This window comes from Pelophylax lessonae (genome assembly GCF_965119305.1).
Source record: "Pelophylax lessonae genome assembly, chromosome: 8".
NCBI classification, from domain to species: Eukaryota; Metazoa; Chordata; class Amphibia; order Anura; family Ranidae; genus Pelophylax; species Pelophylax lessonae.
This window is the reverse complement of record NC_138775.1, coordinates 227,096,787-227,123,291: the sequence shown is the minus strand read 5'-3', so window position 1 is coordinate 227,123,291 and position 26,505 is coordinate 227,096,787. Positions and strand designations below refer to the sequence as shown.

The 26,505-nt window shown below is 44.2% G+C and overlaps 1 protein-coding gene across 7 annotated transcripts in view; it reads left to right on the top strand.

Annotated features, from left to right (window-relative positions):
• The window catches only part of RASAL2 (RAS protein activator like 2), a 580,981-nt gene that overhangs the window by 494,125 nt on the left and 60,351 nt on the right, over positions 1–26,505 (top strand). For 6 of the 7 annotated variants that reach the window (XM_082265231.1, XM_082265230.1, XM_082265229.1 and 3 more), the window contains 3 exons: positions 17,876–18,029; positions 18,148–18,246; positions 22,396–22,950. In XM_082265231.1, the coding sequence (XP_082121357.1) occupies positions 17,876–18,029; positions 18,148–18,246; positions 22,396–22,950 (808 nt within the window). Of the gene's footprint in view, positions 1–14,908; positions 15,189–17,875; positions 18,030–18,147; positions 18,247–22,395; positions 22,951–26,505 lie in introns of those variants that run through there. The other variant, XM_082265234.1, reaches the window with a different exon arrangement.

Genomic DNA, 26,505 nt, shown 5'->3' with positions numbered 1-26,505 from the left:
CCATGCCAGTCACACTGCATTCTCCTGTACCATGCCAGTCACACTGAATTCTCCTGTACCATGCTTGCCACAGTGAATTCTCCTGTACCATGCCAGCCACACTGAATTCTCCTGTACCATGCTTGCCACCCTGAATTCTCCTGTACCATGCTTGCCACCCTGAATTCTCCTGTACCATGCCAACCACACTGAATTCTCCTGTACCCTCCTGTAGGGGCCTCGGCTTATACTCGGGTCGGCTTATACTCAGGTCGGCTTATACTCGAGTATATACGGTACTCTTTATATTGGGAGCTGCTAAAGAAATGCTTACACCGCATCTGAGCACCACAAACAAAAAATGCTATTTTAATTCATTTTTAATATTCAAAGCAAACTCCCCCATCCATCCATGTCATGTCTTCATGCTTTCTTTTTCTAAGAAATCACTCTTATCTGAAAAAAAAACCCTCGTCCCCTCCTGAATGTAACAAACTGGCCCCTGCACCTCCCTGATCCCTGGTGTGACAGCTGGCAGGTTTGTTTTCCCTCCCTGCTACCTGTCGCAACTTTAAGAAAACGTGGCTGAGCAGGGCTCTGGCCACGTCACTCATTTACAGCGCTATGTGCATGGAAAACTACAAGGTCCAGCAGCCTCTATGGCTGTTGGCTTGTAGTTTTCAATGAACTACCATGGCACTTTCTGTCTGATTGTATCTGCTTGCATGTTCGGGGAAGCAATACACTGGCAGATCTGCTGGTGACCTGATGCAGGCTTTACAGGTTCAAAAAAAATAAAATTATAAATGCAAATTTTTGTTACCTGCAAAAAAAGGGCATTTATTATTTTTTTCCAAAAAGTGAACTTAGCCTTTAAAATAAGTAAGTATGATATACTTTCCTATCTCTTTTTGACACTGCTTTTGGACATCCCAGTTGGTATGATTTTGGAGCGCTGTGTCCGTCGATGAACGAGAAAGAAAATGGGATCTTTGTACTTGGCGTAAAATCCATTTCTCTGAGTTCATCATCGGACACAAACCCACCTCTCTATGGAGTTCTGATACTTCTAATACTGCTTGCTATTAAACTGATTACCTAGAGCAGAGAGGGGGGTTATATACCAAGCTGAGGACTGCCCATGGGCGTAGCCAGGTGTTTTTTGTTCTGCCTAGTCCTACTCCTGGAGGAGGCAATATAACCCAGTAGTTATGATTTATGGAGCGATGTGTCCGTCAAACTCCAAAAAATGGATTTTATGGCAAGTACAAAAATCCAATTTTTCCTGGGTGTGTTCAGCAACTGTGCTCAGAGTAGGCATCAAGTGTGTTTTCTGTATTGTGATAAGTCACCCCCTTCCGCCAAGCAAGAACATCCTTGCTTTCCTCTCCCCCGTTTCCCTACCGGAGCCCTGAGTGGGTTCTGTGAAAGTACTCGGCATGGCGATTTGCGATCACATACAAAGAATTGCAGGAAACCAAGCAGAAAAGGGGGTTCTACTAAATAAAATATCAGTGGAAAAAACTATTAAGAGAGCCTGCCATTTTTCCCTAATGGGCTAAGTGATCGGTGTACTTTAAAGTGGTTGTAAAACCTTACATATACCCAGTGAAGTGACTGGCCTCAGGCGATACACAGGGATGAAACAAATCCTCCTATATAAGTTGTACTTGTTTATCTGCAGTCTTCTCTTGTCTACATCCATTCAAATTACTGAATTATAAAGCTTGTCAGAGTTCAGAAGAAAGGAGCAGAGAGCTCAAGTTACACTATACAGATCTCAGTGAGAAGAGCTGATTGGAGGGAAGGGACACACCCCGCTCCACACAGGAACAGAACTGAGGCTGTCAATCAGCTGGAGATCCCTCCCCTGTCACCATTTTTCTCTTGGTGTCAGGAAAACTTGTCAGAAGTGACTCGGAGTCAGACCAGCAGAGGAGCAAGGTAGCAGACAGAAATGACTCTTAACCACTTTCTGACCGGAGGATTTTCCCCCTTAATGTCCAGGCCCTATTTTGCGATTCGGCACTGCGTTATTTTAACGGACAATTGCGCGGTCATGCGACGCTGTACCTAAATGAAATTGATGTCCTTTTTTTCCCACAAATAGAGCTTTCTTTTGGTGGTATTTGATCACCTGTGCGATTTTTTATTTTTATTTTTTGCGCTATAAATAAAAAAAGAGCGACAATTTTGCAGAAAAAAAAAACATTTCACATTCTGCTATATAACATTCCCACAAAAAAAATTTAAAATCTAAATTTTGTAACCTTTTAGGCCAATTTGTTTTTTGCTACATATTTTTGGTAAAAAAAAATCGCAATAAGCGTATTTTGATTGGTTTGCGCAAAAGTTATTGCGTCTACGAACTACGGGAAAGGTTTATGTCATTTTTATTGTTTGTTTTTTTGTTTACTAGTAATGGCGGCGATCTGCAATTTTTTTTTTGCGGGACTGCGACATTGCGGTGGACAGATCGGACCCCTAACTGACGTTTTTGACACTTTTGGGGGGACCAGTGACATTACTACAGTAATCAGTGCTAAAAATATGCACTGTTATTGTAATAATAACACTGGCAGGGAAGGGGTTAACAGTATAGGTGATCAAGGGGTTAAATGTAAGCCTAGGGGAGTGATTCAAACTGTGGGGGGGGGGGGCTTGTGAGATGAACACAGAGACATGTGATCCTATATAGCAGGATCGCATAGCCTCTGTGATAATCCGAGGGAGAAGGACGGACGGCTGTGTTTACATCAGCTGTCCGTCCTTCTCTGTCAGCGGGGAGTTACCGCCGGTGATAGGTGGTAAACGGAGCCGCCTGACACCCGCACTGACTTCCCCGCTGACGATCGGTGGCGGGAGTGTGCCGCTGGCGGTGGGCGCTCGCCCCCTAGCTCCTCCCAGGCAGATGACGTTTATTAACGTGATTCTGCCTGGGAGAGCCACTTTGCCAACGTAAATATAAAGTAAGCGGTCGGCAAGTGGTTAAGACCCTTTCATGCTTTTGCGACTTGGGACTGCAAAGTCGCCTGACTAGTCGTACCCCAGGATCTCCAATGAGTACCGTTCATATCTGTGCGACTTCAAAGTAGTCCCTGCACTACGTTGGTCTGACTTTAAAGCGACTTGAGGTCCATAGACCTCAAGATTACACAAGCATTGCTTCAAGTTGCGTCAAAGTTATGCGACTTTCAGGTTGCACAAGTGTGAAAGGGGCCTTTGTGCTCTTAATTGAGACAGGTACACATTATAGAGGGATATGCTTGTTTCATCTTTGAGATTTACAAACATTTAAGATGCTGCTAGTTGCAAGGCCGATTTTGTTGTGCACTGTTCCATAAATGTGTAGAATGTGTTTGTGGGATTTTTTAAGTCTAAACAATTTTTGATGGGATAATTTGAAAGTTTCTCTTGTATTCGGCTAAACACCGTTTACAATGTGTGGTATATGGGAGCTGCTCTGTCCTGCAGCAGAATGTCAGTCTACCCCCCCCCCCCCCCCCCCCAACCGTCTCCATATCAGCTAATGGATGTAATGTGAGTCTGTGCTGTTGATGGTTGCTGAGGCTCTATTAATGCAGTATTATCCTTTTCTGATTTCATAATCCACGCAGGCAGATTTCAACGCAATATGATAAAGTCTCATAGCATGCTGAGTGATTGTAAAATGCTCCCTCCTCTTAGCCAGTCTCTTAAATGGGTCAGATTGAGCAGTGGCACCAAAGTAATTAGCTTCAACCACCTTTTTTCCCAGATGCTGTTTTTTTTCTAATGGAGTTCACAAACACTTTAGGAAAAGCAAAAGATTGAGGTTTGAGGTTACTGTTGTGCCGGTTCATATTGCAAACTTTATTACTGTGCAATAGCAGGGAAGTGTCTCGTACTACAGTGGGGCAGTAGACAGGGTACATATCCAAGCTGCTGGAAGATATTTTTTATTCTCCTTGACAGAGTTGTATAAAGTACTCGAAACCCATACTTGAGTAAAAGTACAAGTGCTCGATCAAAAAGTGACTTGAGTAGAAGTACTAAAGTATTCAACATTTTTTGTACTTAAGTATTGCAAGTAGTTTTTTTAAAAATTTTGCTACTCAAGTACTGAAGGTAAAAGTACCAGTAGTTTTGAAAAAAAAATTGCTACTAAAAGTAAAAGTACAAGTACTGTGTTATGTAGTTATTAAAGAAAGAAGTCGAAAGTTTGAACATCATATTGTTTTTTATTATTTCAAATGCAGCTTTTATTTATACATACAGTAGCATTTATTTTCGTATGCGCTGATAATACACATGTTTTGAGCTTCATGAAACCTGCCATCTACTGTTCTGGCAGTGGTAATTTTTATAATTGTAACGAGTAACTATGCAGCACAAAAAAAAAATATCAGAGTAGAAGTATTGAAATCATCAAAAAAATGTAGTGAAGTAAAAGTGAAAAAAATTATACTCTAGGAAAGTACAGATACCGCCTTTTGGTACTTAAGTACAGTAGTGAAGTAGTTCTACTTAGTTACTATACATCTCTGCTCCTTGAGTAATGATATTTTGATGGTTGAGCTTATTTATATAGTTTACAGTTGTTGATACTGTTGCTGTTGTGTGTGCACCATAAGCTGTCCCTAGACAAGGGATGAATATCTGAGTGTTCATACTATAAACCAGGGGCGTAACTACAGGGGTTGCAGGGGTTGCAATCGCTACCGGGCCCCATGCTCCAGGGGGCCCGGTAGCAAACCAGTGGGTGAACTTCCAGGATCGCAAAGGTCACACTTGCGACCGGACCCTGGCATTGCACCACTGTGGGGAGGCCCCAAGATTGCAGGAAGTGGGCCCACAAGATTGCAGGAAGGGGGCCCACTACAGAACTTGTGAAAGAATCCTGCTGCGGGACCGTAAAAAAAGGCCATGCAACGAGTGTAAAGAGCCCCAGGATTAGTGGGAAGAGCCCTGGGCTTGAAGGTAAGGGCCCCGGCCAGGGGTCTGGGGGGTCCTTCATGGTTTCTTGCATCAGGGCCCTAAAGGTTCTAGTTACGCCTCTGCTATAAACATGCAAACTTGGATCCCCCAAGCGTATATGGTTATACGAGGGTTCTTCAAAAAGTTTCCACACTTCGTCTTTTTTTAGAAGTTTTACAGCCATCTTAATCTTCACCCCAACTCCTATACTAAACTGCAAGATCAGCAATTGCAAGACACAACCAATTACTACTCCTCCCACCCCCACCGTTTACAACAAAAGTATAAAAGTACAGAAACTTTTTGAAGACCCCTCGTACATATAAAGGAGGGGTAATATACCAATTGCCATGAGTAGTTGTCCAGAAATATCCAACCTCAATGATTGCTAGTTTCCCCATGCAGAATCAGCTGGATGTATGTTTCAGTTGGATACAAATAGATTTACAAGGATTGCTGTCAAGTTTATCTGAACTGTCTAGATCAGTAGTCACCAACCTAAACTCACAATTTTGAATCGTATGGACCACTAACCTCAATTTTACATGCCTTATACACACAGTTCTCTGGCTCTCTGCCCCCCCTGTAGCTAAAATTAAAGGTACCTGTAATATAAGAGCTTTATACTCCTTTCTATGGTCAGGGCCGTAGATAAGGGGGTACCACCAGTCCTCCTGTATGGGGCCCCGGCCAGCAGGAGGGCCCAGGCAGTAGGGTGAATCGGATGTGGGCAGGGTGGGTGATCAGTGGAGCAGGGGGCAATTACTGGAACCAATCCCATGGTGCACAGGGAGAGTAATTGGTGTTTCAGGGGGCACAGATCCTTTCTATGGCTCTCACTTCAGCAGCTGAAAGCTAGTTTCTTCTCCTCTCCCTCCTGTTGGCTTTCAGCTGCAGCAGAGAGGGCCATACAAAGGACCTGTTCCCCCGGCAAACCAATCACCCTCCCTGTGCACCATACTTTTCCCCCTGCTGCCCAGGCCCCGCTGTGTGCCCCCCTTTCCCCCACAGCACTGCTGGCTTCCCTCCTCTTCTTCCTGCTGGCAGTTGCATGCATACAATAGGATCCTTCATGATTGAGTGGGATGAAGGGTTAGGTAAATATGTCTGTAGCACCCTACAGATAGGTGCTAGGTAAAACCATAGTGGGCCTTGTCTGCTTAACAGCAGGGCTGGGATTTATCTAGCCAGGGTGTCAGGGCTTCCAGATGTGCCTGCTGAGGGGAGAAGTATCTCCACTGGCTCCTGTGAGAGGTTTCTCATAGGGCAGTGTGGGAAGCCCAATCAGGGGACACGTCCCAGCTTGTAACTACCCCAGAAGGCAGATTATGCTGCAAGGGATTCTGGGAGTGGGTATAAGTTGGGGGGAAGTGCGTGGCACGGTGTCTTTGGCGGGAGCAGAGTCCCAGGAAGGAGAGTGCGGCTGTCTCTCCTCCTGTCTGAGGAAGGCGGATGTCTCGGGGTGTCGCCTGAGAGTGCTAAGTTGAGCTGAGAGGGATCCGGTGTGCCGAGAGCCTGCGGAGGAAGAGAGGGGTCCAGTCCCAGGAAAGCCTACCCAGGTCATGAGTACTGCGGATTGCCCCTGGGGGGTCTGCCTTGTGTCAGAGGGGACCACTCCGGAAGAGGTTCGGGGATCCAAGGTCAGCTAGCTGCAAAGGGGGTACCTAGGTTGAGGACCCTGAAGTGTAAAGGGGGTACATAGTCAGTGGACCCTGAAGAGTTCAAGGAGCAAAAGGGGGCACCTGCAGTCTGGGCCCTGAATTGTATTGCGTGTGCCAGTTACAGTGTTAGCTATTTGGAGTTCTACAAAATACTACCTCAAGCTGTGCCAGGTGGGGGGAAAAGTATTCAAAGACTTACACAGTGAAGCAGTGTCAGGAGTTCTACAGTTCTCAGTCTTGGATCTACTGGACTATAGGAGTGTTCTCAGAGTCAGTGAGCGTTGGCTGGCGCTGACTAGCGTCAAGGAAGCGCCAACGGGCATTTTTCCAGGCTCAAAGTCCCAATTGTAATTAGTTCAAGCCGAGAGGAGTATCCCACTCACTCCCTTCTCCCATCCCCTTAATTTATAATAAAAACCACAAACAAAGATGCCAGAGTTGTCACTGTTTCAATTGTCACACCTGGGGACTCGGCTCACATGGGCTGGAGAGGATTCCAGCACTAATGGCAGACCCACATCAGGCCACAGGCCTGGAAACCTTGCTACATGTCATATTTGCCAGCCCTTCCTTTCCTGAATGAACACAATCAGTGATTGGTACCGATCATTCACTGTGTTCAGTCATAACTGAAGCATTGTCTGTGTGGGGGCCCATGTCAGGTTTTCTGTATGGGGTGTTTAACAGCAGCCCTGTTTATGGTAACCCATACCCTCTATCTCCCCTATTTTCCAACACTGCAGCTTTGCACAGTTCCTTCCTTCAATCCCTACACCACTGCTGATTCCTGTTATGACGTAGGGGTCAGAGAATGGAACCACAGTGCGTGGCAGGGGATACAGACATCTAACGATCCCAGAATCGCTGAATGCAGAAGTCTTACTGAGGTTGCATAGCTTGAATAAAACAATGTACAGAAGCTCAAGGGCTGGAACATAGCATACTGTGGAGGAGGCTGCAGGGCTGGAACAGTGCAATTTTTCAGAGACTGCAGAGCTGGAAGAGAGTGATGGTAGGAGACATGGTCCACTGGAAAGATGAGTATTACAGCTCTTCTATTGAAGAGACCTTTTATATTAATTTACTTTTAGCTTTACAGGATTGCCTTCAAGCTGAGCTCTGCAGATAAAAAATAAAAAAAAAACTTGCAGTTGATCCTCTTCTGCACTGCAAGGGTTTTGGCTAGGGCATGAAGAATAGGGTGATATACTTACCTGGTTACTTATTTCTGCTTTGCTAAATCACCAATCTCCAAAAACTGCGTACCTTTGCTGACTGATAAGGTGCAGCTCTTTGAAATCATTCTGTATAATGCTGGATCAGTAGCCGTGCATTGTATGTGAGGTCGCTGAAGGCTTGTCCACAATCCAGGATTTCGGATAATGCTAGCTGCTGGGGAGCAAGGGGTAAGTATCACCTTTATCCACATTTCCTAGGCAAAATGAGCAGTAAAAGTACAACTAAAGGCAAAACTTTTTTTTCAGTTTTGGTTGGAGTGGAGATTAAAACACCTGCAGGTTTTTTGTTTTTTTTTGCTGTCTGCATCCCCGTTAGGAGATTCTCGCTCTAATGGTTTACCATTATCGTTGAAAGTGTAAGTAAAGAAAATCCCAAAATATGGATTTTCCCCAGAAAGGTTATGGAGGGGAAATTTTCCAATGGGGACACTAGTTCTGGTGACCTGGTGGTCCCCCAAGAGATTCCCTTATTTTGCAGGGATTTCCTCTCATTTTGTTTATCTATGGAACTGGTGAAATTACTAGGGGTGTTGAATAAAATCAATGCATCGCGATTCAGACGTTCGCAATTCTGCATCGATGCTGAGAGTCGGCTGAATTGATTACCGATGATGTCATCCGGTGCTCTGCCCCTCCTGGAGAAACACAGAGGCAGAGCTTGCCTGATGAATAAAGCCCCCTCTCCTTCCCTGCCCGCCGCAGTATGCAGCAAGATGGACACTGGAGCAGAAAGTCAGCTGATGAGTTGACCGCCAGGAGAGTGAAGGGGGTAGGGCTCGAGGAGACCCCATGTTAGGAGAGGCATCAATGGAGGCACCATAAGGGAGAAGAGAGGCAGACGCACACTGAGCATGGAGTAGGGGGAATCGACTGACACTGAGAGCAGGTGACCCATATGGAAGAAAAATATATTTCCAATATATTTAGGGAAAAAAAATTAGATATATATTGAATATGGCCAAAATTGTAGCATTCTAAATATATTTCCAATATATTTGGGAATTTTTTTTTTTTTTAGAAATATATTGAATATGGCCAAAATTGTAGCATTTCAAATATATTTCCAATATATTTGGGACAAATAAAAAATGTTTTTTTTAAATATATTTTAAATATATTTTTCTTCCATGTGGGGAGTGCCAGTGTGCCTGATCCCATCCCTCCCACCACCATCTCTCTGCCTGATCCCATCCCTCCCACCACCATTCCTCTGCCTGATCCCATCCCTCCCACCACCATCACTCTGCCTGATCCCATCCCTCCCACCACCATCCCTCTGCCTGATCCCATCCCTCCCACCAACATCTCTCTGCCTGATCCCATCCCTCCCACCACCATCTCTCTGCCTGATCCCTCCCACCGCCATCTCTCTGCCTGATCCCTCCCACCGCCATCTCTCTGCCTGATCCCTCCCACCGCCATCTCTCTGCCTGATCCCTCCCACCGCCATCTCTCTGCCTGATCCCTCCCACCGCCATCTCTCTGCCTGATCCCATCCCTCCCACCACCATCCCTCTGCCTGATCCCATCCCTCCCACCACCATTCCTCTGCCTGATCCCATCCCTCCCACCACCATCCCTCTGCCTGATCCCATCCCTCCCACCACCATCCCTCTGCCTGATCCCATCCCTCCCACCACCATACCTCTGCCTGATCCCATCCCTCCCACCACCATCCCTCTGCCTTATCCCATCCCTCCCACCACCATCCCTCTGCCTGATCCCATCCCTCCCACCACGCCATTCCTCTGCCTAGTCCCACCCCCCCCCCCAACCATCCCCAGTTACCCTTCCCAAATAGGATATTACGCTAAGCGCAAATGAAAATAAAATAAATGGAGTTCTTCTGACTGCTTGAATTTTTGGTTAAAAACCATGGGCATTATTCGTGATGCATCACAGAATCAAATCATTGACAGGATAATTGTAATCAAAATGTGAGACCAGTGAAGATGCGCACCCCTAGAAATGACCCACCTATCCATCAGCTTTACATGCTAGTGTTTCTTTAGTACAGATTAAATCTGAGGGCAAACAATGAACTGGATGCTGTAGGTCACAATTTCTGCATTAGTCAAAGTTTATACCTCCAAAGTGGTTAAAGTAAAATAAGTCACTTTTTAAACAATAAATAAAAATAACAAACATGTCATACTCACACGCTCTGTGCATTGGGTTTGCACAGAGCAGCCTTGATCCTCCTCTTCTCAGGTCCCTTGTCGGCGCTTCTGGCCCCTCCCTCCTGCTGAGTGTCCCCAGAGCAAGCAGCTTGCAATGGGGGCACCCGAGCAGGCTCACTTCTGAGCTGCGACTCTGCATGTCTATTCACACACAGAGCTGTGGCTTGGCCCCACCCTCTTTCTCTCTTGATTGGCTCAGTGGCTGTGAATGCCACTGCATAGAATGCCTGAAGATAAAAAAAAAAAAAAAAAACTTTTATCCTTTAGAACCATTTTAACAGTGTGTGCTCAGCAGTAATATAAGCATAAAACTTAACATAGACATAAGAGTACTATTGGTTCAGGGTCCAACCACTGGCCAACAACTTTGGGCAAGAACAGAAGTCTAAACCGGTTAGAAAACCTGTCCTGATCATTATATTGGTCCTCCCTGTGACTGGTGGCATTGGAGGCACCTGCTTGTGTCAAGGGTGAATGATCTGGAGAGATCCCCACCTTGACTTCACAATCCCCACCTTGTTCAATCAGAGAGCACCTTGTTTTTAATGAAAAAAAGATAAAGGCATTCTGTGAATGGGGGCCATGCCAATCGAGCGACCCCCCTGTGGTTACTATGGAGAAGGGCAGCTGCTTGGCACTGGACCTGGAAGACTGTTGCGATTACTGTAGCTGTGGTGACTACTGCAATGATTGAAGGCTCAGGTATTAGATATGCATGCTTGGTCCAGGTGGAACAATGTAATTCTGCAATAAGAATCATACCTAAACTTCAGCTTTACATTCTGCTGTTCTGAGTTTATGCCTGGCATGATAATCCCTATAGTGTTTATTCTGCAAGCTAGCAACAAGTGCAGCCAATAGAAACCAACCGGCTTTCACAGATATAACTATAGTAAATGAAAGCTTGTTTGGCTGATATAGATGACTGCACTTAGCTTGTTGTCATTGCTGAATGCAAGGATTCATTTATTAGGACAATATTATTTTTAAATTGTCTGGTTTAATAAGCTATGCAGGTTTTTATCTGCCTGGTATGGGATGAGTATGCCTATTATCTGCCCTGTATAATAAGTGTCACATATCTGAGATCTTCGTTATATTGTGCATCATCTCGTTTTCTTTTCATTAGTGTAATACACGGAGAAATGTGTAATCTGCGATACGTGTTTTGTGAGATGCCTAGCTGCTTAGAATGCCTGATGAGCCTGCTATGGCAATTATCTTCTTTATAAGGAAAATCAATTGTGGGCTCTCTTTTTTTTTTTTTTTTTTTTTTTACAATTTTCTCCAAGGATTTTTACAATTTAATCCAAATATAAAATTGGGAGAAAGCTTTGGGAATTTTGTGTGAAAAGCTTTATACATTGACCCTTTTGTGTGGGACAGTCCTCGGAGGGGAGAGAATCTTCTCCAAGTTGGCTTGCACCATTAACACATAATCCTTTCCGTGCTTTAGGCTACGTTCACATGTTAGCGTAGCGGACCGCGGCAGAATCACTGCGATTCTGCCCGCGATCTGGAAATCATTGCAAATCGCGGGACACCTGTGCGTTGCCATTGATTTGCAATGGCACCCCAAAAGCTGTGCGATGTTGCCGCGATTTCCGCCTGCTGAATCGCGGTAACATCACGCAAACAAAATCGCGGGTCGCATGACGCCCTAAAGAAGCTCTTGTACCTTTTTTGGGCGTCATGCGACCCGCGATATTGTTTGCGTGATGTTACCGTAATTCGGCAGGCTGAAATCGTGGCAACATCGCACAGCGTTTGGGGTGCCATTGCAAATCAACGGCAATGCACAGGCGTTCCGCGATTTGCAATGATTTCCGGATCGCGGGCAGAATCGCGGTGATTCTGCCCACAGTCCGCTATGCTAACATGTGAACGTAGCCTTAGAGCAGGGCGTTCTTTAAGGCCTCATACACACAGGTGTAAGTAAAGTGGATGTAAACAAGGCCATAAATCACAGGCTGTGTGCTAGAAATCCCTCCCGTCAACTTTTTTTCCCTTGGTGTCAGGAAAACTTGGCAGAAGTGATTCATGAAGATAGCAGAGGGATGGGGCAACAGAAAAAAAGAACACTTAGGTCCTGTTCACCTCAAACTTTTTGGGATCTCAGACAAAATCGCAGAGATTCTGCCTGCGATCCCAAATTGCACTGCAGTAATGGTATAACGTGTGTGTTTTGGTGCCATTCATTTTCAATGGCACCTGGATGCGGTGCAATTTTACACAACTGTCATGTGATAAATTGTAGCAAACTGCATCACGCGAAGCTTGCAGCCCAAAAGACACTGCTGCTCGTTTTTGGGTGACAAGGTATGCGCGTTGCAGTTTGCAGAGCAACAATCGTGGCAAAAGAGCACAGCGTTTAGCTGTCATTCAAAATAAATGGCACCCGACCAATGCTGTAGGTCAATAATGTTGTCATGTACCAGTACTCCTGGCAAACGCGTGGTACGTTTTGCCATTATTGCAGTGTGATTTGGGATGGCGGGCAGAATCTCAGCATCCGAGTGCAGGCAGACCTATTCATGTTTATTGAAACGCAGCCGCTGCGCAGACCCAGCCGCTGCGCAGACACAGCTGCTGCTCCCAATTTGACATCCATGTGGGCTCGTCTCCCCGAATTCACGCTGTCTGCATTCAGGGACACGCACCCACATGAATGTCAGATTAGGAGCAGCCGCTGAGTCTGTGCAGCCACTGCATCCCAATAAACATGAATGGGACTACCTGCACAAAGATGCATTGAACACCTGTGCATCCTATGCGAGCAAACACACAAATGTGCGCTTAGGAACGCTCATGTAAATGAGGCCTGAAAGGAAAATGTAGTTGCTATGGGCAAAACCGTTTTATTTTTATTTTTCTGGTGCTTTTTATTTGCCATGAAGAGCTGGACAGACCACAGGTACCAGTTCCAGAGAAGTACTAGTAACGTTTATTTCGAGATTCTTAAAGGTTTTTTTTTTTTTTATCTGGCAGCAAGCTATCTAGTTAGACTCAACAGTTCCTTGGCTGTGCCCTAAATTGTCAACCCCTGTTATGGCTGATAAGTTATGGTTGGCCGTAGTACTTGGCAGAATATGGTCTTTGATAAGCTAATTAATGTTCAATGGATGTAGATTTTGTGTCTTTAAATAGGGAGTTCTGGAGAACTCGGGTCACTTGCTGTATAGTCCAGTCTTGGTGCACTAATATACATTAAGGCAGTGGTCCTCAACTCCGGTCCTGGGGGCCCACTAACAAGCCAAATTTTAAGTATTACCTTGGGGAGATGCAGACTAGAGTACTGCAATCACTGAGCAGCAAATTGTATCACCTGGGATGGATTTCAGTTATCTTGCAAACCTGGCCTGTTAGTGGGCCCTGAGGACCAGGGTTGAGGACCACTGCATTAAGGGGTTGATTCACTAAGAGCCGGTTCACAGAGGCGCGACCCGACTTGCCGGGACGACCTGTGTAATCGCGGTGCGCAGCTCGCACCGCGACCTCGGAGCGGCCGGCACGGACTTCATATCATTGAAGTCAATGCAGGTCGCCCCAAAGAAGCTCAGGACCCTTTTTCTAATTCGGAGCGACTTGTGTTGCTCCTATTAGAATGGGTCCTGTGCTTCTCTATGGCAAGTCGCCCCAGTGTGAACGGTGTCTAAAGGCAAATAGACTGTGCAGTTGCTCCAGAGCTTAGTAAATAAGCACTTCTGCTGACTTTCATGCTGGTTTTTTAAATTTTTTTTATTTATTTATTTTTTATTTTCCTTGCACATGATTGCGTATTCTTTGCAAAGTGAAGCTTTAGCTCATTTGCTAAGCACTGGAGTAACTGCAAAGTGCACAGTCTGCTTGCCATTAGTAAGATGCAGTTGACTGACAAGGCTGATTGTTGCACAGAATAATGATAGTGGTTTCTTGTAATGGACTCCAGCTCTAACCATACCTATTAGAGGTTCATGTTGGCTGACATGGATTTATATTGTGTAAAGGATGCTCTTTATGGTGCTCCCTTCCCTGCCCCCGTGGCTCGTGCTGTTTACTGTAATCCTGCTTCCATGGGATTATCTGCGTCTGTACAGGGCCAGCTAAGCGCTGCTCAGTTTTCCAATAGCTTCCCTCCTTGTAATACAGGAAGAGCCCTGTAATCCATCCGTACAGGAGTGTGCATTGGCTGCAGGTTGCTTTGATCCCTTGCTAGTTTGGCTTTAAGTGTCAGGCAGCCATCTTGTTCCAGAGCTGCATCATTAACCCTTTCACATGCATCTGACCACAGCTTGTGCAGGGCTACTGCATCCAGGAAAGAATCTGTGAGGTTTGTTTCTGAGATCCCTAGGCACAGGCTAAAAAAAAAGCTGATTTGCAAATCTGTGATCCCCCCCCCCCCCCCCCCCTGATCACTCCCTGCAGTTTTCTGCCTTTTTTACACTCATCAGTCCCAGGTCCACCATGGTGCCTGTTTGTCATATTGTGCGATGACTAGAGAGTCAGGAATCAGCAGATGCCAGTAAAGGGTTGAAGGTGGTAATTTCTCCCAGCGGAGATGCTTCCAGGAGGTTTGACGCATTAAGTGTCACTGATCTGTCCCCTCTTGGGAAAAGTGCAGTGCAGTCTTCAGAAGGCCCCCCTTTCCTCCTCAGCATCTCCCTGTCCGGGTCGGGTTTATGCAAGGGAAGCTGCTTGAAAAGGTGACCTTTGCAATGTTTACAGAGCATGCTCTTTGAGCCAGCCCGGCTGCAGCTTCTTGCCTGCTTGCCTGCAAGCTGTAATCTGCTTATAGGTGCATTGTCATAGCAACAGGCCCAGAGAGCAGCAGCCTGGGCACACCGGGACTCTGTTTGTGCTACCTGAGGGGCGGGATGCTAAAGGAGGAGGGGGAAGGATGCAGTAGCCAGCTATTTGAGACCAGATTTTATTCCACCGATTGCCAGTTCTGCCCCTGAGCCCAGAATGATCGCAATTCAGTCCATTTGGTAATAATATAAGATTGCAAGGACATCTCCTCCTGGGCCAGAATGCCCGGCCTGGTTACCTGACATTCCTCCTGGCCTATTCAACTCCCTGCCGGCATGTGACCCTTGACCCCTGTGCAAAGGAGCGATGGATGGGTGAGGTTTTGTGACATGAGTCCTAGCTATGATTTGGTCGTGCACAGCAAGGTGGCTGTATAATTGCTTCATGTAAGTCGAATTTTATTGTGTATCTCAGCATGCATACTCTAGTTCTATTCCCTGTCTTACAATGGAGGTAATTAGCGGCTTATAAAAATGTAATTATTTAATTGTTCTGATTGCTGTTCAGTTGTGTGATGTGGATCTCTATTGTAAAAGCTGCTAAAGTGATTCTGAAAGGCAGAACTTTATGGGATTGTTTTTTTTTAAGTAAACTTATTTTAACTCCCCGTTAAGATTTTTAAACTTACCTGGAACTTGAATATGTTTTCAGAATATTAGGATAGACTTTCAAACACAATTTTTTCTGTTATAGATTTATATATATACATATATATATATATATATATATATAAAACTTACCTGGAACTTGAATATGTTTTCAGAATATTAGGATAGACTTTCAAAAACATTGTTTTCTGTTTTGTATATATATATATATATATATATATAAAATACTTTATTAGAATACAGTTTATATTGTCTGTTGGTGTAAATTTCCTGAATACCTATTTTTATTCTTTTTGATTTTTTAATTTTTTGTAATTCCTTTATTTGCTAGCACTGTGTATAAAAAATACTGTGTAGTTTGCAGGTGATTTATTGTGTTTATAAATGTCAAAAAGAATACGGAACATTCTATAAATATATTTTGTGACCTCCTTCGGTCATCTCAATCTACAAAGTCAATAAGAAGGTGCTTAAAGGTTATTAATAAAATGTCATGGCTAACAAAACAGGCGCCAGAAAGTGGGGAACATTGTATTTTTGTTTTTAAAGTGCAAATGCATTTTGCTATATTTATCCGATTTAAAGGCTTTCTTCACTTTCTGTTTGAGTGACAGTTGTCCCCAGCATGGAAAGTAAAAATGAATTTTGACAGGAGCCAAGATGTACCAACCAGAAAGGAAAATCTGAGCCCTACCATTGGGGCCACACTGAAAAGATTTCAAATTGTGTCCCATTTTGGTGACCACTGTTACTGGGGCACCACTGTTACTGGGGCACCGCTGTTACTGGGGCACCGCTGTTACTGGGGCACCGCTGTTACTGGGGCACCGCTGTTACTGGGGCACCGCTGTTACTGGGGCACCGCTGTTACTGGGGCACCGCTGTTACTGGGGCACCGCTGTTACTGGGGCACCGCTGTTACTGGGGCACCACTGTTACTGGGGCACCACTGTTACTGGGGCACCACTGTTACTGTGACACCACTGTTACTGGGACAAGAAGTGGGACAAAGCAATCAAATCTGAAAGGGGTTCTAAAGCCGGCCATGCATGGAGCAAAATGCAGCAGAAACCGCTCGATTGCTTATTATTATTATTATTATTATACAGGATTTATATAGCGCCATCAGTTTGCACAGCGCTTAACAAAATGAAGGCAGACATTTACAGTTACAATACAATTTGGAACAAAAAGAATCAGAGGGCCCTGTTCCTTAGAGCTTACAATCTAAAAGGGAGGGTCAATTTATACAAAAGGTAATAGCTTGTGGGGGATGAGCTGATGGAGAAAGTGAATCAGTGTATTAGTTAGTAGCCGGATAGGCTTCTTTAAAGAGAAGGGTTTTCAGGGATCGTCTAAAGATGGATAGATTAGGGCAGTGTTTCTCAACTCCGGTCCTCAGGGCACACTAACAGGCCAGATTTTAAGTATTACCTTGAGGAGATGCAGACTAGAATAGTGCAATCACTGAGCAGCAAATGAAATCACCTGTGATGTATTTCAGTTTTCTTGCAAACCTGGCCTGTTAAGCCTCGTACACACGCACCGATTGTTGGCCAACCGATCGGCCGTCTTTTGTCCAGTGTTGTTGTGTTGGTTGAAATGTGCTCTAGACTGCACACGAATTTTGTCGGCCAACAACAACCAACTTCAGCAGTGATGTCATGTTCTGGTTTACTTTTCGTGTGTTTTTTCTTCTCTGAGCATGCCCAGTCTTGCTCATCACATTTTTGTCTGCCGAAATCTGTACTGACTGAAGAACAATCGGCCGTTCTGTTGACGGCCAACAAAAATTTTATAGCATGCACACCAGATTTTGTTCGGCCGAAAAGTCGCAGTCGGTTGTCGGAAGCATCATACTAACAAGCCGACAATCGGCCGATCAGACGTTGGCCAAAAATTCACGGCCAACAATCGGTGCGTGTGTACGAGGCTTTAGTGTGCCCTGAGGATCAGAGTTGAGAAACACTGGATTAGGGGACAGTCGGACAGATTGGGGTAGAGAGTTCCAAAGAATGGGATCTATGTATTGCCAATCCCGTTCATAAGGAATGATCAATGACTCCTGAACGGGACTATCTGTATATTTTCACTTGATCAGCTTTTGCAGCTAATCGGCTGCAGCACTGATCACTGTATTCTTGCCGAGGAGGAGACCCCTGTCAGAATACAATAATGCAATGGGGGATTCCCCCATCCACCTCGAATGTCTGAATGGGGGTATCTGTTCGGTTTTTTAAAAAAAATCCCATCTATTACCAGCTTTACCCCTCCAAATTATAATTTATAAAACAATTTGGCAGGTATCTTCATGGATCATTGGGCCTTTTGCTGAAAACCACTGGGTGGGCCAGCCTTGTTCTCCATCTGTATTGTGTATCAATGACATCATTTGCAAATGAATGGGTATTTCCCATGTCCTAGGGACCGGCAGCTGTTTTAATTACAGCCTTTTCTTAATGCAGGTCACGTGGGTTACCTAAATTGAAAGAATCTCGTTCCCATGAGTCCTTGCTGAGCCCAGGCAGTGCAGTGGAGGCTCTGGATTTGGGGACCGAAGATAAAATCCTGGTGAAGCCACTACACAGCAGCATATTGGGCCAAGACTTTTGTTTTGAGGTAAGGCTGTATGTATTTTTATGAGGCCGGGTGTAAATTATTAACTAAGATGCCTGAGTGACCTTTTGATTTATTTTCCCTTTTTTATTCTTTCTACTTGTCAATCCGCTCCTGTCAGGTCACATACTCCAGCGGCAGCAAATGTTTTAGCTGCTCATCTGCAGCAGAGAGAGATAAGTGGATGGAAAATCTGCGGAGGACGGTCCAACCTAACAAGGTAAGCGTCAAGGAAAACAAGCCCGCTGCTGATCCTTTTCATCATCCTCAATCTTTTTTCAACAGTAAGTTTACTAATGAGTAGCACAGGAGTGATGTTCTAGTAAAGGGCAGCGCCAGTCACCTGTAAACACTCGGAATAACATGTTGTTGTTATTTGATTTTATTGTGATCTGAAGCCGTATAAGCGTTAATGATCAGATCCTGCAGCTGAGAGCGTATTTCCTGATGGGGTTTGTGGGGATGGAGTGTGCTTGCAGTATGGAATTGCAATGTATATGATAGCTGGTTTGCATAAATCCCCTTCATTAAAGCAGGAACTTGCTGGATATGGGTTTATTTTCTACTATAGGCCTAAAACCTTCAAACCATGCATCCGAAACAGAAAAGCAGACATGAAGCAGGATTTTTTGCTTTGCATACCTATTGCTACTTTTTTTTGCTAGATATGGAATTTTATAGCATTTTATTAAAGTGTTACTAAACCCACTACAGTAAAATCATTGTTTATATGCAGTAAAGCATGCTTGTTATACTCACTGTGGAACCTAAGGGGTTATTCCTCCACATTGTGTAAAAAGTCTGTTTTCTCTGACCAGCCCTTTGTTTTACTGTCCCCAATCCACGTACTGATTGTACAGAGCCTTGGAGGCACTCTGCACATGCTCAGTTTGGTGTGTATTGCTAGAGAGTTTTTTTTTTTTTTTTCTTGGGAGGGTGCATGTGATCGGCACAGGGCCAATCAGCAGTCTCCAAACAGAGGGTCGGGGAACATGCAGCCTCATAGGACAGTCAGAGTAGAATGAAAATTCCTCCTACAATTAACCAAACTCTGATAGAACTCATTAGACTGTTATATACTGCTGATGAGAAAAGGTATTTAGCCATTTATATTTACTTAATTACATTTCCATGTTGTGTGTACTGTGGGAGACCAGATATAGTGAATGCAGGCTCCTGGGTTTAGTAACACTTTAATGTATTGTGCATACTGTCACTATTGTGACAAGACTAATATTAGCCATAGATGGGATACATTTTCAGCCTGTCCAGCAATATCTGCTTATACTAATCTTGCATGTATAGGCATAGAAAAGTTACTATTACATTTTTTGAGTATTTAGTATCTGTAGCTTTAGGTTAGGTTATATGCCAGCGTGCTGAAAAATAATAAGGACCTTGAGGCTGGTGAAAATTGTTAACCTGAGGCTGGCAAAATACACATGTAGATTTCTCTTGTTCAGCCCAATGGGTTAAACCAAAGAAATCAATCTGCTCCCCTATCTGTGCTATACTGCATGGATGGAGGGGTCTCCACTGACGGTTATTGTATTCAGACAGCCACAGCAACCGGCTGCTTAAATACTGAAACATTGACTGCATCTTACAGGATGCAGTCACAGTTTGGCCGATAATTTTCCACCTGGAGCACATAACCTCTATTCTCTGCTTAATATTGGGGCTTAGAGAGCTGGGTGTGGAGAAACAGCAGTGCACTGATCTTCCCTTTGAATGGCTGTGCAGGAGAGGTTTGTCAGCACTAGTTCCACCATTGAATTACAAGCAGGCTGTGCTCCTGGGACAGCCAGAAACTGACCACGCTGAGATGGATATGCATCTATGCCTAGCATGGTCAATGTGAAATAGGAAAGCATGGGGACTGGCAGGATCGCCAGGTTTTTCCCATTTAAAAAAAGCAATACAAAGAGAACAGGATACTTTTTAACACAAGTACATGGTACAGCAGGCACATATCAAGAAGAACATTTCATTTTGGGATAACGGACTCTTTAAGTTTAAAGGGTGACCAATTGAGGTTGCGTAACATTTTCTGGATCAGGCACAGCTATGCGTTTAGGTTTTTCTATATCTTTATATTTAAAATTTTTATTATTGTGGACCTGTCACCAAATACAGATTCTTTTTAAGTAACTTCAGTTTTCTTTGAGACATATCAGGAGTTAATGGAGCTTCTTAAAATAGAGCCAGCAGCACATAAGAGTTTAAATCTAATGTGTCACTATGAATTAGCCTTTCATGAAACCCATATACCATACAAGCTTTTAGTCTAGTTTACATTTACGTTGCTCTGCATCCTCCTTCTGTTTGCTGCCAAAAGGCACTAATGGAAGTTAAATTCCAAGTTGCAGAGAATGGTGCTCAGTACATCAAAATTCTGGAAGTTTAGAAAGTAAATTATTATGCATGCATTAGATTAATGGTGAGACATGGGTGACAATTTGCTTCCTTTTCTGTGAGGACAAAAATAAAAATCCTTAACATAGACCTATATTTGAATGTTGACTTAAACCTACAGTCATAGGCGTGCACACAGGGTGTGCTGGATGTGCCTGGGCACACTCTAATCAGCCCATGCACATTAGCATTATCGCTCTGTGTGTCAGCAGGAACATAAGAAAAAATCTCCCTCTTATCCGCTCTGCCATAGGAGACGGGCTTATGCACTTCTTTCACTGTGCCTGCGGGGAGATTAATATGCCGGGGCCATATATATGTAGACCAGTCTTTTTCGACCAGGTTGCCTTGAGGTTTCTTCAGGGGTGCAATGGCAAAATGCCTAAAAATTGATCAAACTTTGTATAAAACCAGCAGGTGGATCAAGCCTGCCCTTTAGTTACAGAAAGCCACGGGTTTTCATTATGCACTATTACGACTAGACACTGGCATCCTAACAGCCAATGATGTCAGTTGATAAGGAGGATGTCTCCACAGCATCCTTGTTTGACCCTCCTCTGCCCGTCTCCCTCAGCACTGGGGTCACATTAGCTGACTGATGGAGAGAAATTCAGGGAAAAGACAAACATAGGCATACTAGTCAGTACCAGTGTGCAAAAGTGTATTTGCTTTGGAAGATTAAATCACCTCATTGGATGTCCTACGTTTGGATAATGCTGTATGACATACAACTAATAGATTTTTTTTACATTTTAGAATGGGGTGCCCTGAGACGGTCTAAATTTTAACCACTTGCTGACCAGTCGCTGCAGTTATAGGTCGACAGGTTCCCGCAAATCGGCGGTCCGCGGGATTGGTCCTGGGGGAGCACGCGCACGCCCACTCACCAGCGGGGAAGCCGATCTACAGGGATGGCGGCTGCAATTACCCCCGGGCACCCGCAATCACTCCTTGTGAAGAGACAACGGCGGTCTGCTGTTGTAAACACAGCAGACCGTTGTTCTCTTCGCAATCAATGCAGTTCCTCCTATTTAGGATCACAGATCTCTGTATTGATTTTAAAAGCACATCCACAGTTAGAAAACACTCCCTAGGCTCACACATAGCCCTTTTGATCGCCCCTGGGTTAACCCCTTCCCTTCCAGTGTCATTATTACAGTAACGGTGCATATTTTTAGCACTGATTACTGTAGTAGTGTCACTGGTACCCCCAAAAGTGTCAAAAATGTTAGTTAGGGGTCCGATCTGTCCGCCGCAATGTCGCAGTCCCGCTAAAAATCGCTGATCGCCACCATTACTTGTAAAAAAAATAAAAATGATTTCCCCTAGTTTGTAGATTCAATAACTTTTGCGCAAACCAACCAAAATACGCTTATTTGGATTTTTTTACCAAAAATATGTAGCAGAATACAAATTGGCCTAAAATAATGAAAACATGTGATTTTAATTTTTTTTTTTAGGAATGTTATATAGCAGAAGGTGAAATACATGTGTGTGTCAGTCAAGGCACCCTTTAACCACTTCTGGATCGGAAGGATTTTCCCCCTTAATGACCAGGCCATTGTTTGCGATTCAGGAATGTGTTATTTTAACAGAAAATTGCCCAGTCATCCGAAGCTGTACCCAAATAAAATTGATGTCCTTTTTGTCCCACAAATAGAGCTTTCTTTTGGTGGTATTTGATCACCTGTGTGATTTTTATTTTTTGCGCTATAAACAAAAAAATGAGCGACAATTCTGAAAAAAAAAAAAAAACAATGTTTTTAGGCTTTAGGGTGAACACTCTATTGCAATAGGCTGCGCATCCCGATGGTTACAGTACTGTTGTACTGGATTACATAAAAAGCAATGCCAAACCTATTTAATTCATATTTAATTTCAGTTTTGACTGGAGAGTTCTCTTTACACTTGGCTTAGAAATACTTCTAACCTCCTGATAATTTTTCACCTTTAGGACAACTGCCGAAGAGCGGAAAATGTACTGCGGCTGTGGATTATCGAGGCCAAGGACCTGGCCCCCAAAAAGAAGTATTTCTGCGAGCTCTGCCTGGACGACACACTCTTTGCCCGTACCACAAGCAAAACAAAAGCAGACAATATCTTTTGGGGGGAGCACTTTGAATTCTCTGGATTGCCCCCTATCCACAATATCACTGTACACATCTATAAGGACGTAGAGAAGAAAAAGAAAAAGGATAAGAACAATTATGTGGGCTTAGTGAACATCCCCATGGCCAGTGTGACGGGCAGGCAGTTTGTGGAGAAGTGGTATCCTGTGAGCACACCTACTGCTAACAAAGGCAAAACTGGGGGACCTTCAATACGAATTAAATCCCGCTATCAGACAATCACTATCCTGCCCATGGAGCAGTACAAAGAGTTTGCTGAATTTATTACAATTAATTACACCATGCTATGTTCTGTGCTGGAGCCGGTGATCAGTGTCCGCAATAAGGAGGAGATGGCCTGCGCGCTGGTCCACATCTTACAGAGCACTGGCAGAGCCAAGGTAAGGACATCTTTGTAGTTCCCTAGAGCTTTATATCTCCTTGTAATGTCTCGGTGTGGTGTCTTCTAATCAGAACTGAGCAAATATGACTGGCCGAATCTTCACAGTAATGTTTGAACCCGTACAAGGGATCTCTGTTTTCCCGCTCGCATTTTTCACTTGAATGGGCTGCCCTATGTAAGACAAACACGCCAAAGAACCCCCAGAACCTTTTTTGGGTGTAGTGCATTGCTAGTTTTGTTCATGTGCTTTTTGCATTTGCTGCGCTACAAAACATGTGGCAAATTGTCTACTAACCAGGTTTGGGGTGTCATTAACAATTATTGGTACCAAAAGCGTGGTGGACCTTGCAGCACGTTTCTAAAACACGCGGCAAAACACGTTTCCTCTGTGTGTTATCGCATGTTCAGGAAATGTGAAGTGTGAATGGAGCCCTAAAGTGCTGACCTCTTTAGGAAATAAGAAAAGGTGAAGGAACACCGTACACCCTCCCCAACTTCCCCGGTCCTCACCATACTTATCTATGTGAATGCTGAGCTGTCAGTGCCCACAAAGCCGGTGTAGCCCTCTGAGGATTTAATATCTCCACTTCTCTCCCTCTCCTTGGTGCAAGGCTTCCAGGACAGATCAGAGCGATGCTCAATGCCAGCAATGACCAGTCAGTATCACTCTGATCCGTCCTGGGTGGTGAGGAGGGTGTATGATGTCAGTTCAACTTTTCTTTTTTTTCTGAAAAGGTCAACTAACGCTTTAAACTTACTTCGGTTTTGGGTAGAGTGGTGAGGTGTTTGAACCTCTGTCATGTTATTGTTTGTCTGTGTCCCCACTAGGAAGATTTATCCCGCTTACCACTGTAACCAGGGCTGAAAGCAAGGGAAGATTCATTATTTTTGAGCTGACACCAAAACAGTGATAAAGGGGAAAGCTACTAATGTAGAGACCTGTGACCAGTGACAGGATTTCTTAGAGGGGATTCCTTTTGTATCTACATGACAAAGTGAAGGGAGATCTTTCACATGGGACACAGATGGCAAAGAAAAGAAAAAGAAACTCACCATTCCATGCTCTATTCAATATTTAATTTATTTATTTTGGGTTTATTTTTTTATTTTTTTTTATTGTCCATACTGTTGTTCAAATTGACACATTGGGGTTCATTTACTAAAACTGGAGAGTGCAAAATCTGGTGCAGCTCAGCATATAAACCAATCAGCCTCCAGGTTTTATTGTCAAAGCTTAGGGGTCCTTTCACACGGGTGGTGCCCCCCGATGGACTCTGTTTTGCTCAACGGGAATCGATCCGCCAATCCCCACTGAGCAGGCAGATGACAGCTCCGTCTCCACTATGTGTGCAGAGACAGAGCTGTCAGATCCCTGCTCTCCTCTATGGGAGATCGGATGAGAACGGACCGCCTGTCTGTTTTCATCCGATCTGATCTGATCCGATCCTCCAGACGGATGGAAAATAGGGTTTCCATGATTTCCGGATTTCATGGACCGGATCGGATAGCAGCGGTTGTCAGCAGGGATGTCTCCGCTGATATCCGCCGCTCCATAGGGCTGCATGGAGCATCCGATCAGGTCCGCCTGAACAACTGACAGACGGACCGGATCAGAAAGCCCGTGTGAAAGGGGCCTTACTGATCAAGCTGAAGTTGGAAGCGGATTTGCTTCATTGCTTAGCTGCACCAGATTTTGCACTCTCCAGTTTAAATAAATCAACTCCAGTGTCTTTACAGGAACTTGGCTTTGAGCTTTTCCAGGCAATATTTCATTATATGAAAGCTGTAACACTATCATTTTCTATCATCCATTGTGTTCTCATATGATAAGGTCAGCCTGTGGCCCAGTGAGACACATCCTAGAGTTCTTACTGCTGGAACATTATCATCTTATGTGTCACGGACAGTTTATTGAATGCGCTAAGATTTCAGGGAAGAAGGCGAGTCATGTTCCATTGTGTCATCTCTTACTTCTTTCAGCACTGAGTCACCTCTGACACTGTGTAAGATCTGAGTTGTAATGAGTTTTGTTATTTTTGCTTTTCCAAGTGATGTCTGTCTGAGGGACCCATTTGTGCCCATTGCTGAGCAGCCATGGGTATGCAGGTGGCCCTGGCAGCTGCAAAAGTGAATGCCCTGTATCACAGCCATTGTATTACACAGGGCTACCTTATGGTGCCAAAGGGCCCAGTGTAGAGATCGCTGTAAATGTGCCCCTAGCTCTCTTGTAAATTATTTTTCTTTTTTAAAACCAATTTGGATTTTTAGAATAGTGACATTCTGGATTAGGTTTGTAAATCTCACATTCCTTACCCCTATGATGTTAGCCTTAATGGGGTTTATTGGTAAACGTTGACAAATGATATATATACTATATTTATACTGTATATATTTTTATTTAAAGTGATTGTAAACCCATACTTTTTTTTTTTTTTAATAAACATGTTATACTTACCCTGCTCTGTACAATGCTTTTGCACAGATCAGCCCCGATCCTCCACTTCACTGGTCCCCTGCTAGCGATCCTACCCCCTGCGGAGTGCCCCCATAGAAAGCCGCTTGCTATGAGGCACTTGTGCGGGCTCGCTTCTGAGTCGGGTTCTGTGTGTCCATTGCCACACAAAATCGCAGCTCAGCCCCGCCCCACACTCTCTTCTCACTGGCTGGGATTGACAGCAGTGGGCTCCTGCTGCTGTCTCTGAGCCTATAAGGAGGGAGAGAGCTGTTGCTCTCTCATGCACAGTGCTGGATCGAGATCAGGCTAAGATAAATATTATATATGGGGGGGTGCTGGACACAGAAGGTTTTTTTTACCTTAGGGTAGGGTCTGTACCTTGTAAGTCACATTTTTGGTCCCCTCTCCTGCTGGGCCTTGGAGAAATGCTACAGTATTTATGACTTTATAAAATTCATAATTTTAGAAGGTTCTTTAGAATTCGTTCACATCCGACAGTCACACTACACAGCTGGTCACTGGTGTATACTGACATTCGCTGATTCCAGCACACCACACTGGTTACTTTTTATTTCAGACAAACATTTCATAAAGTTCTGCTGACAAAGCCACATTGCAATGCTATAGTTAGAGTTGTGACCCGCTGCACTAAAAAATAGTAGTGCATGCAGCACTTTTTTGAGCGCGTAACAGTTGAGTGACCTGACACCATCAGGAAAAAGTGGGGTACACACTAGAAGTAAATCGGGTGATTATTCATCTGATTTTGGTCGTTTCACAGCAAGTCACAAGTGAGGAAGAAAACACTGGACAAAAATTTTTGTTCTTTCTGATCATGCGCAGTCTTTCTTTTCAGATTTTTCTTGGACGAAAATCGTAAGAAAATGGTACACATTAAACGAAAATCGTTCATTCTGTTCCAATATGAGAATTTTTTTTTTACGTTTTTCCCTTTGGAAATTTTCATTTGCAAAGTCTGAATCGGATGTTAAAGGTTGTGTACCCACTATATGAAAATCGAACGATTGTGCCTCAAAAGGAATTTTTCTTTAGATTTTCTCATAGTGTGTGCAAGGCTTAAGGTTTTTTTCTTGTCTT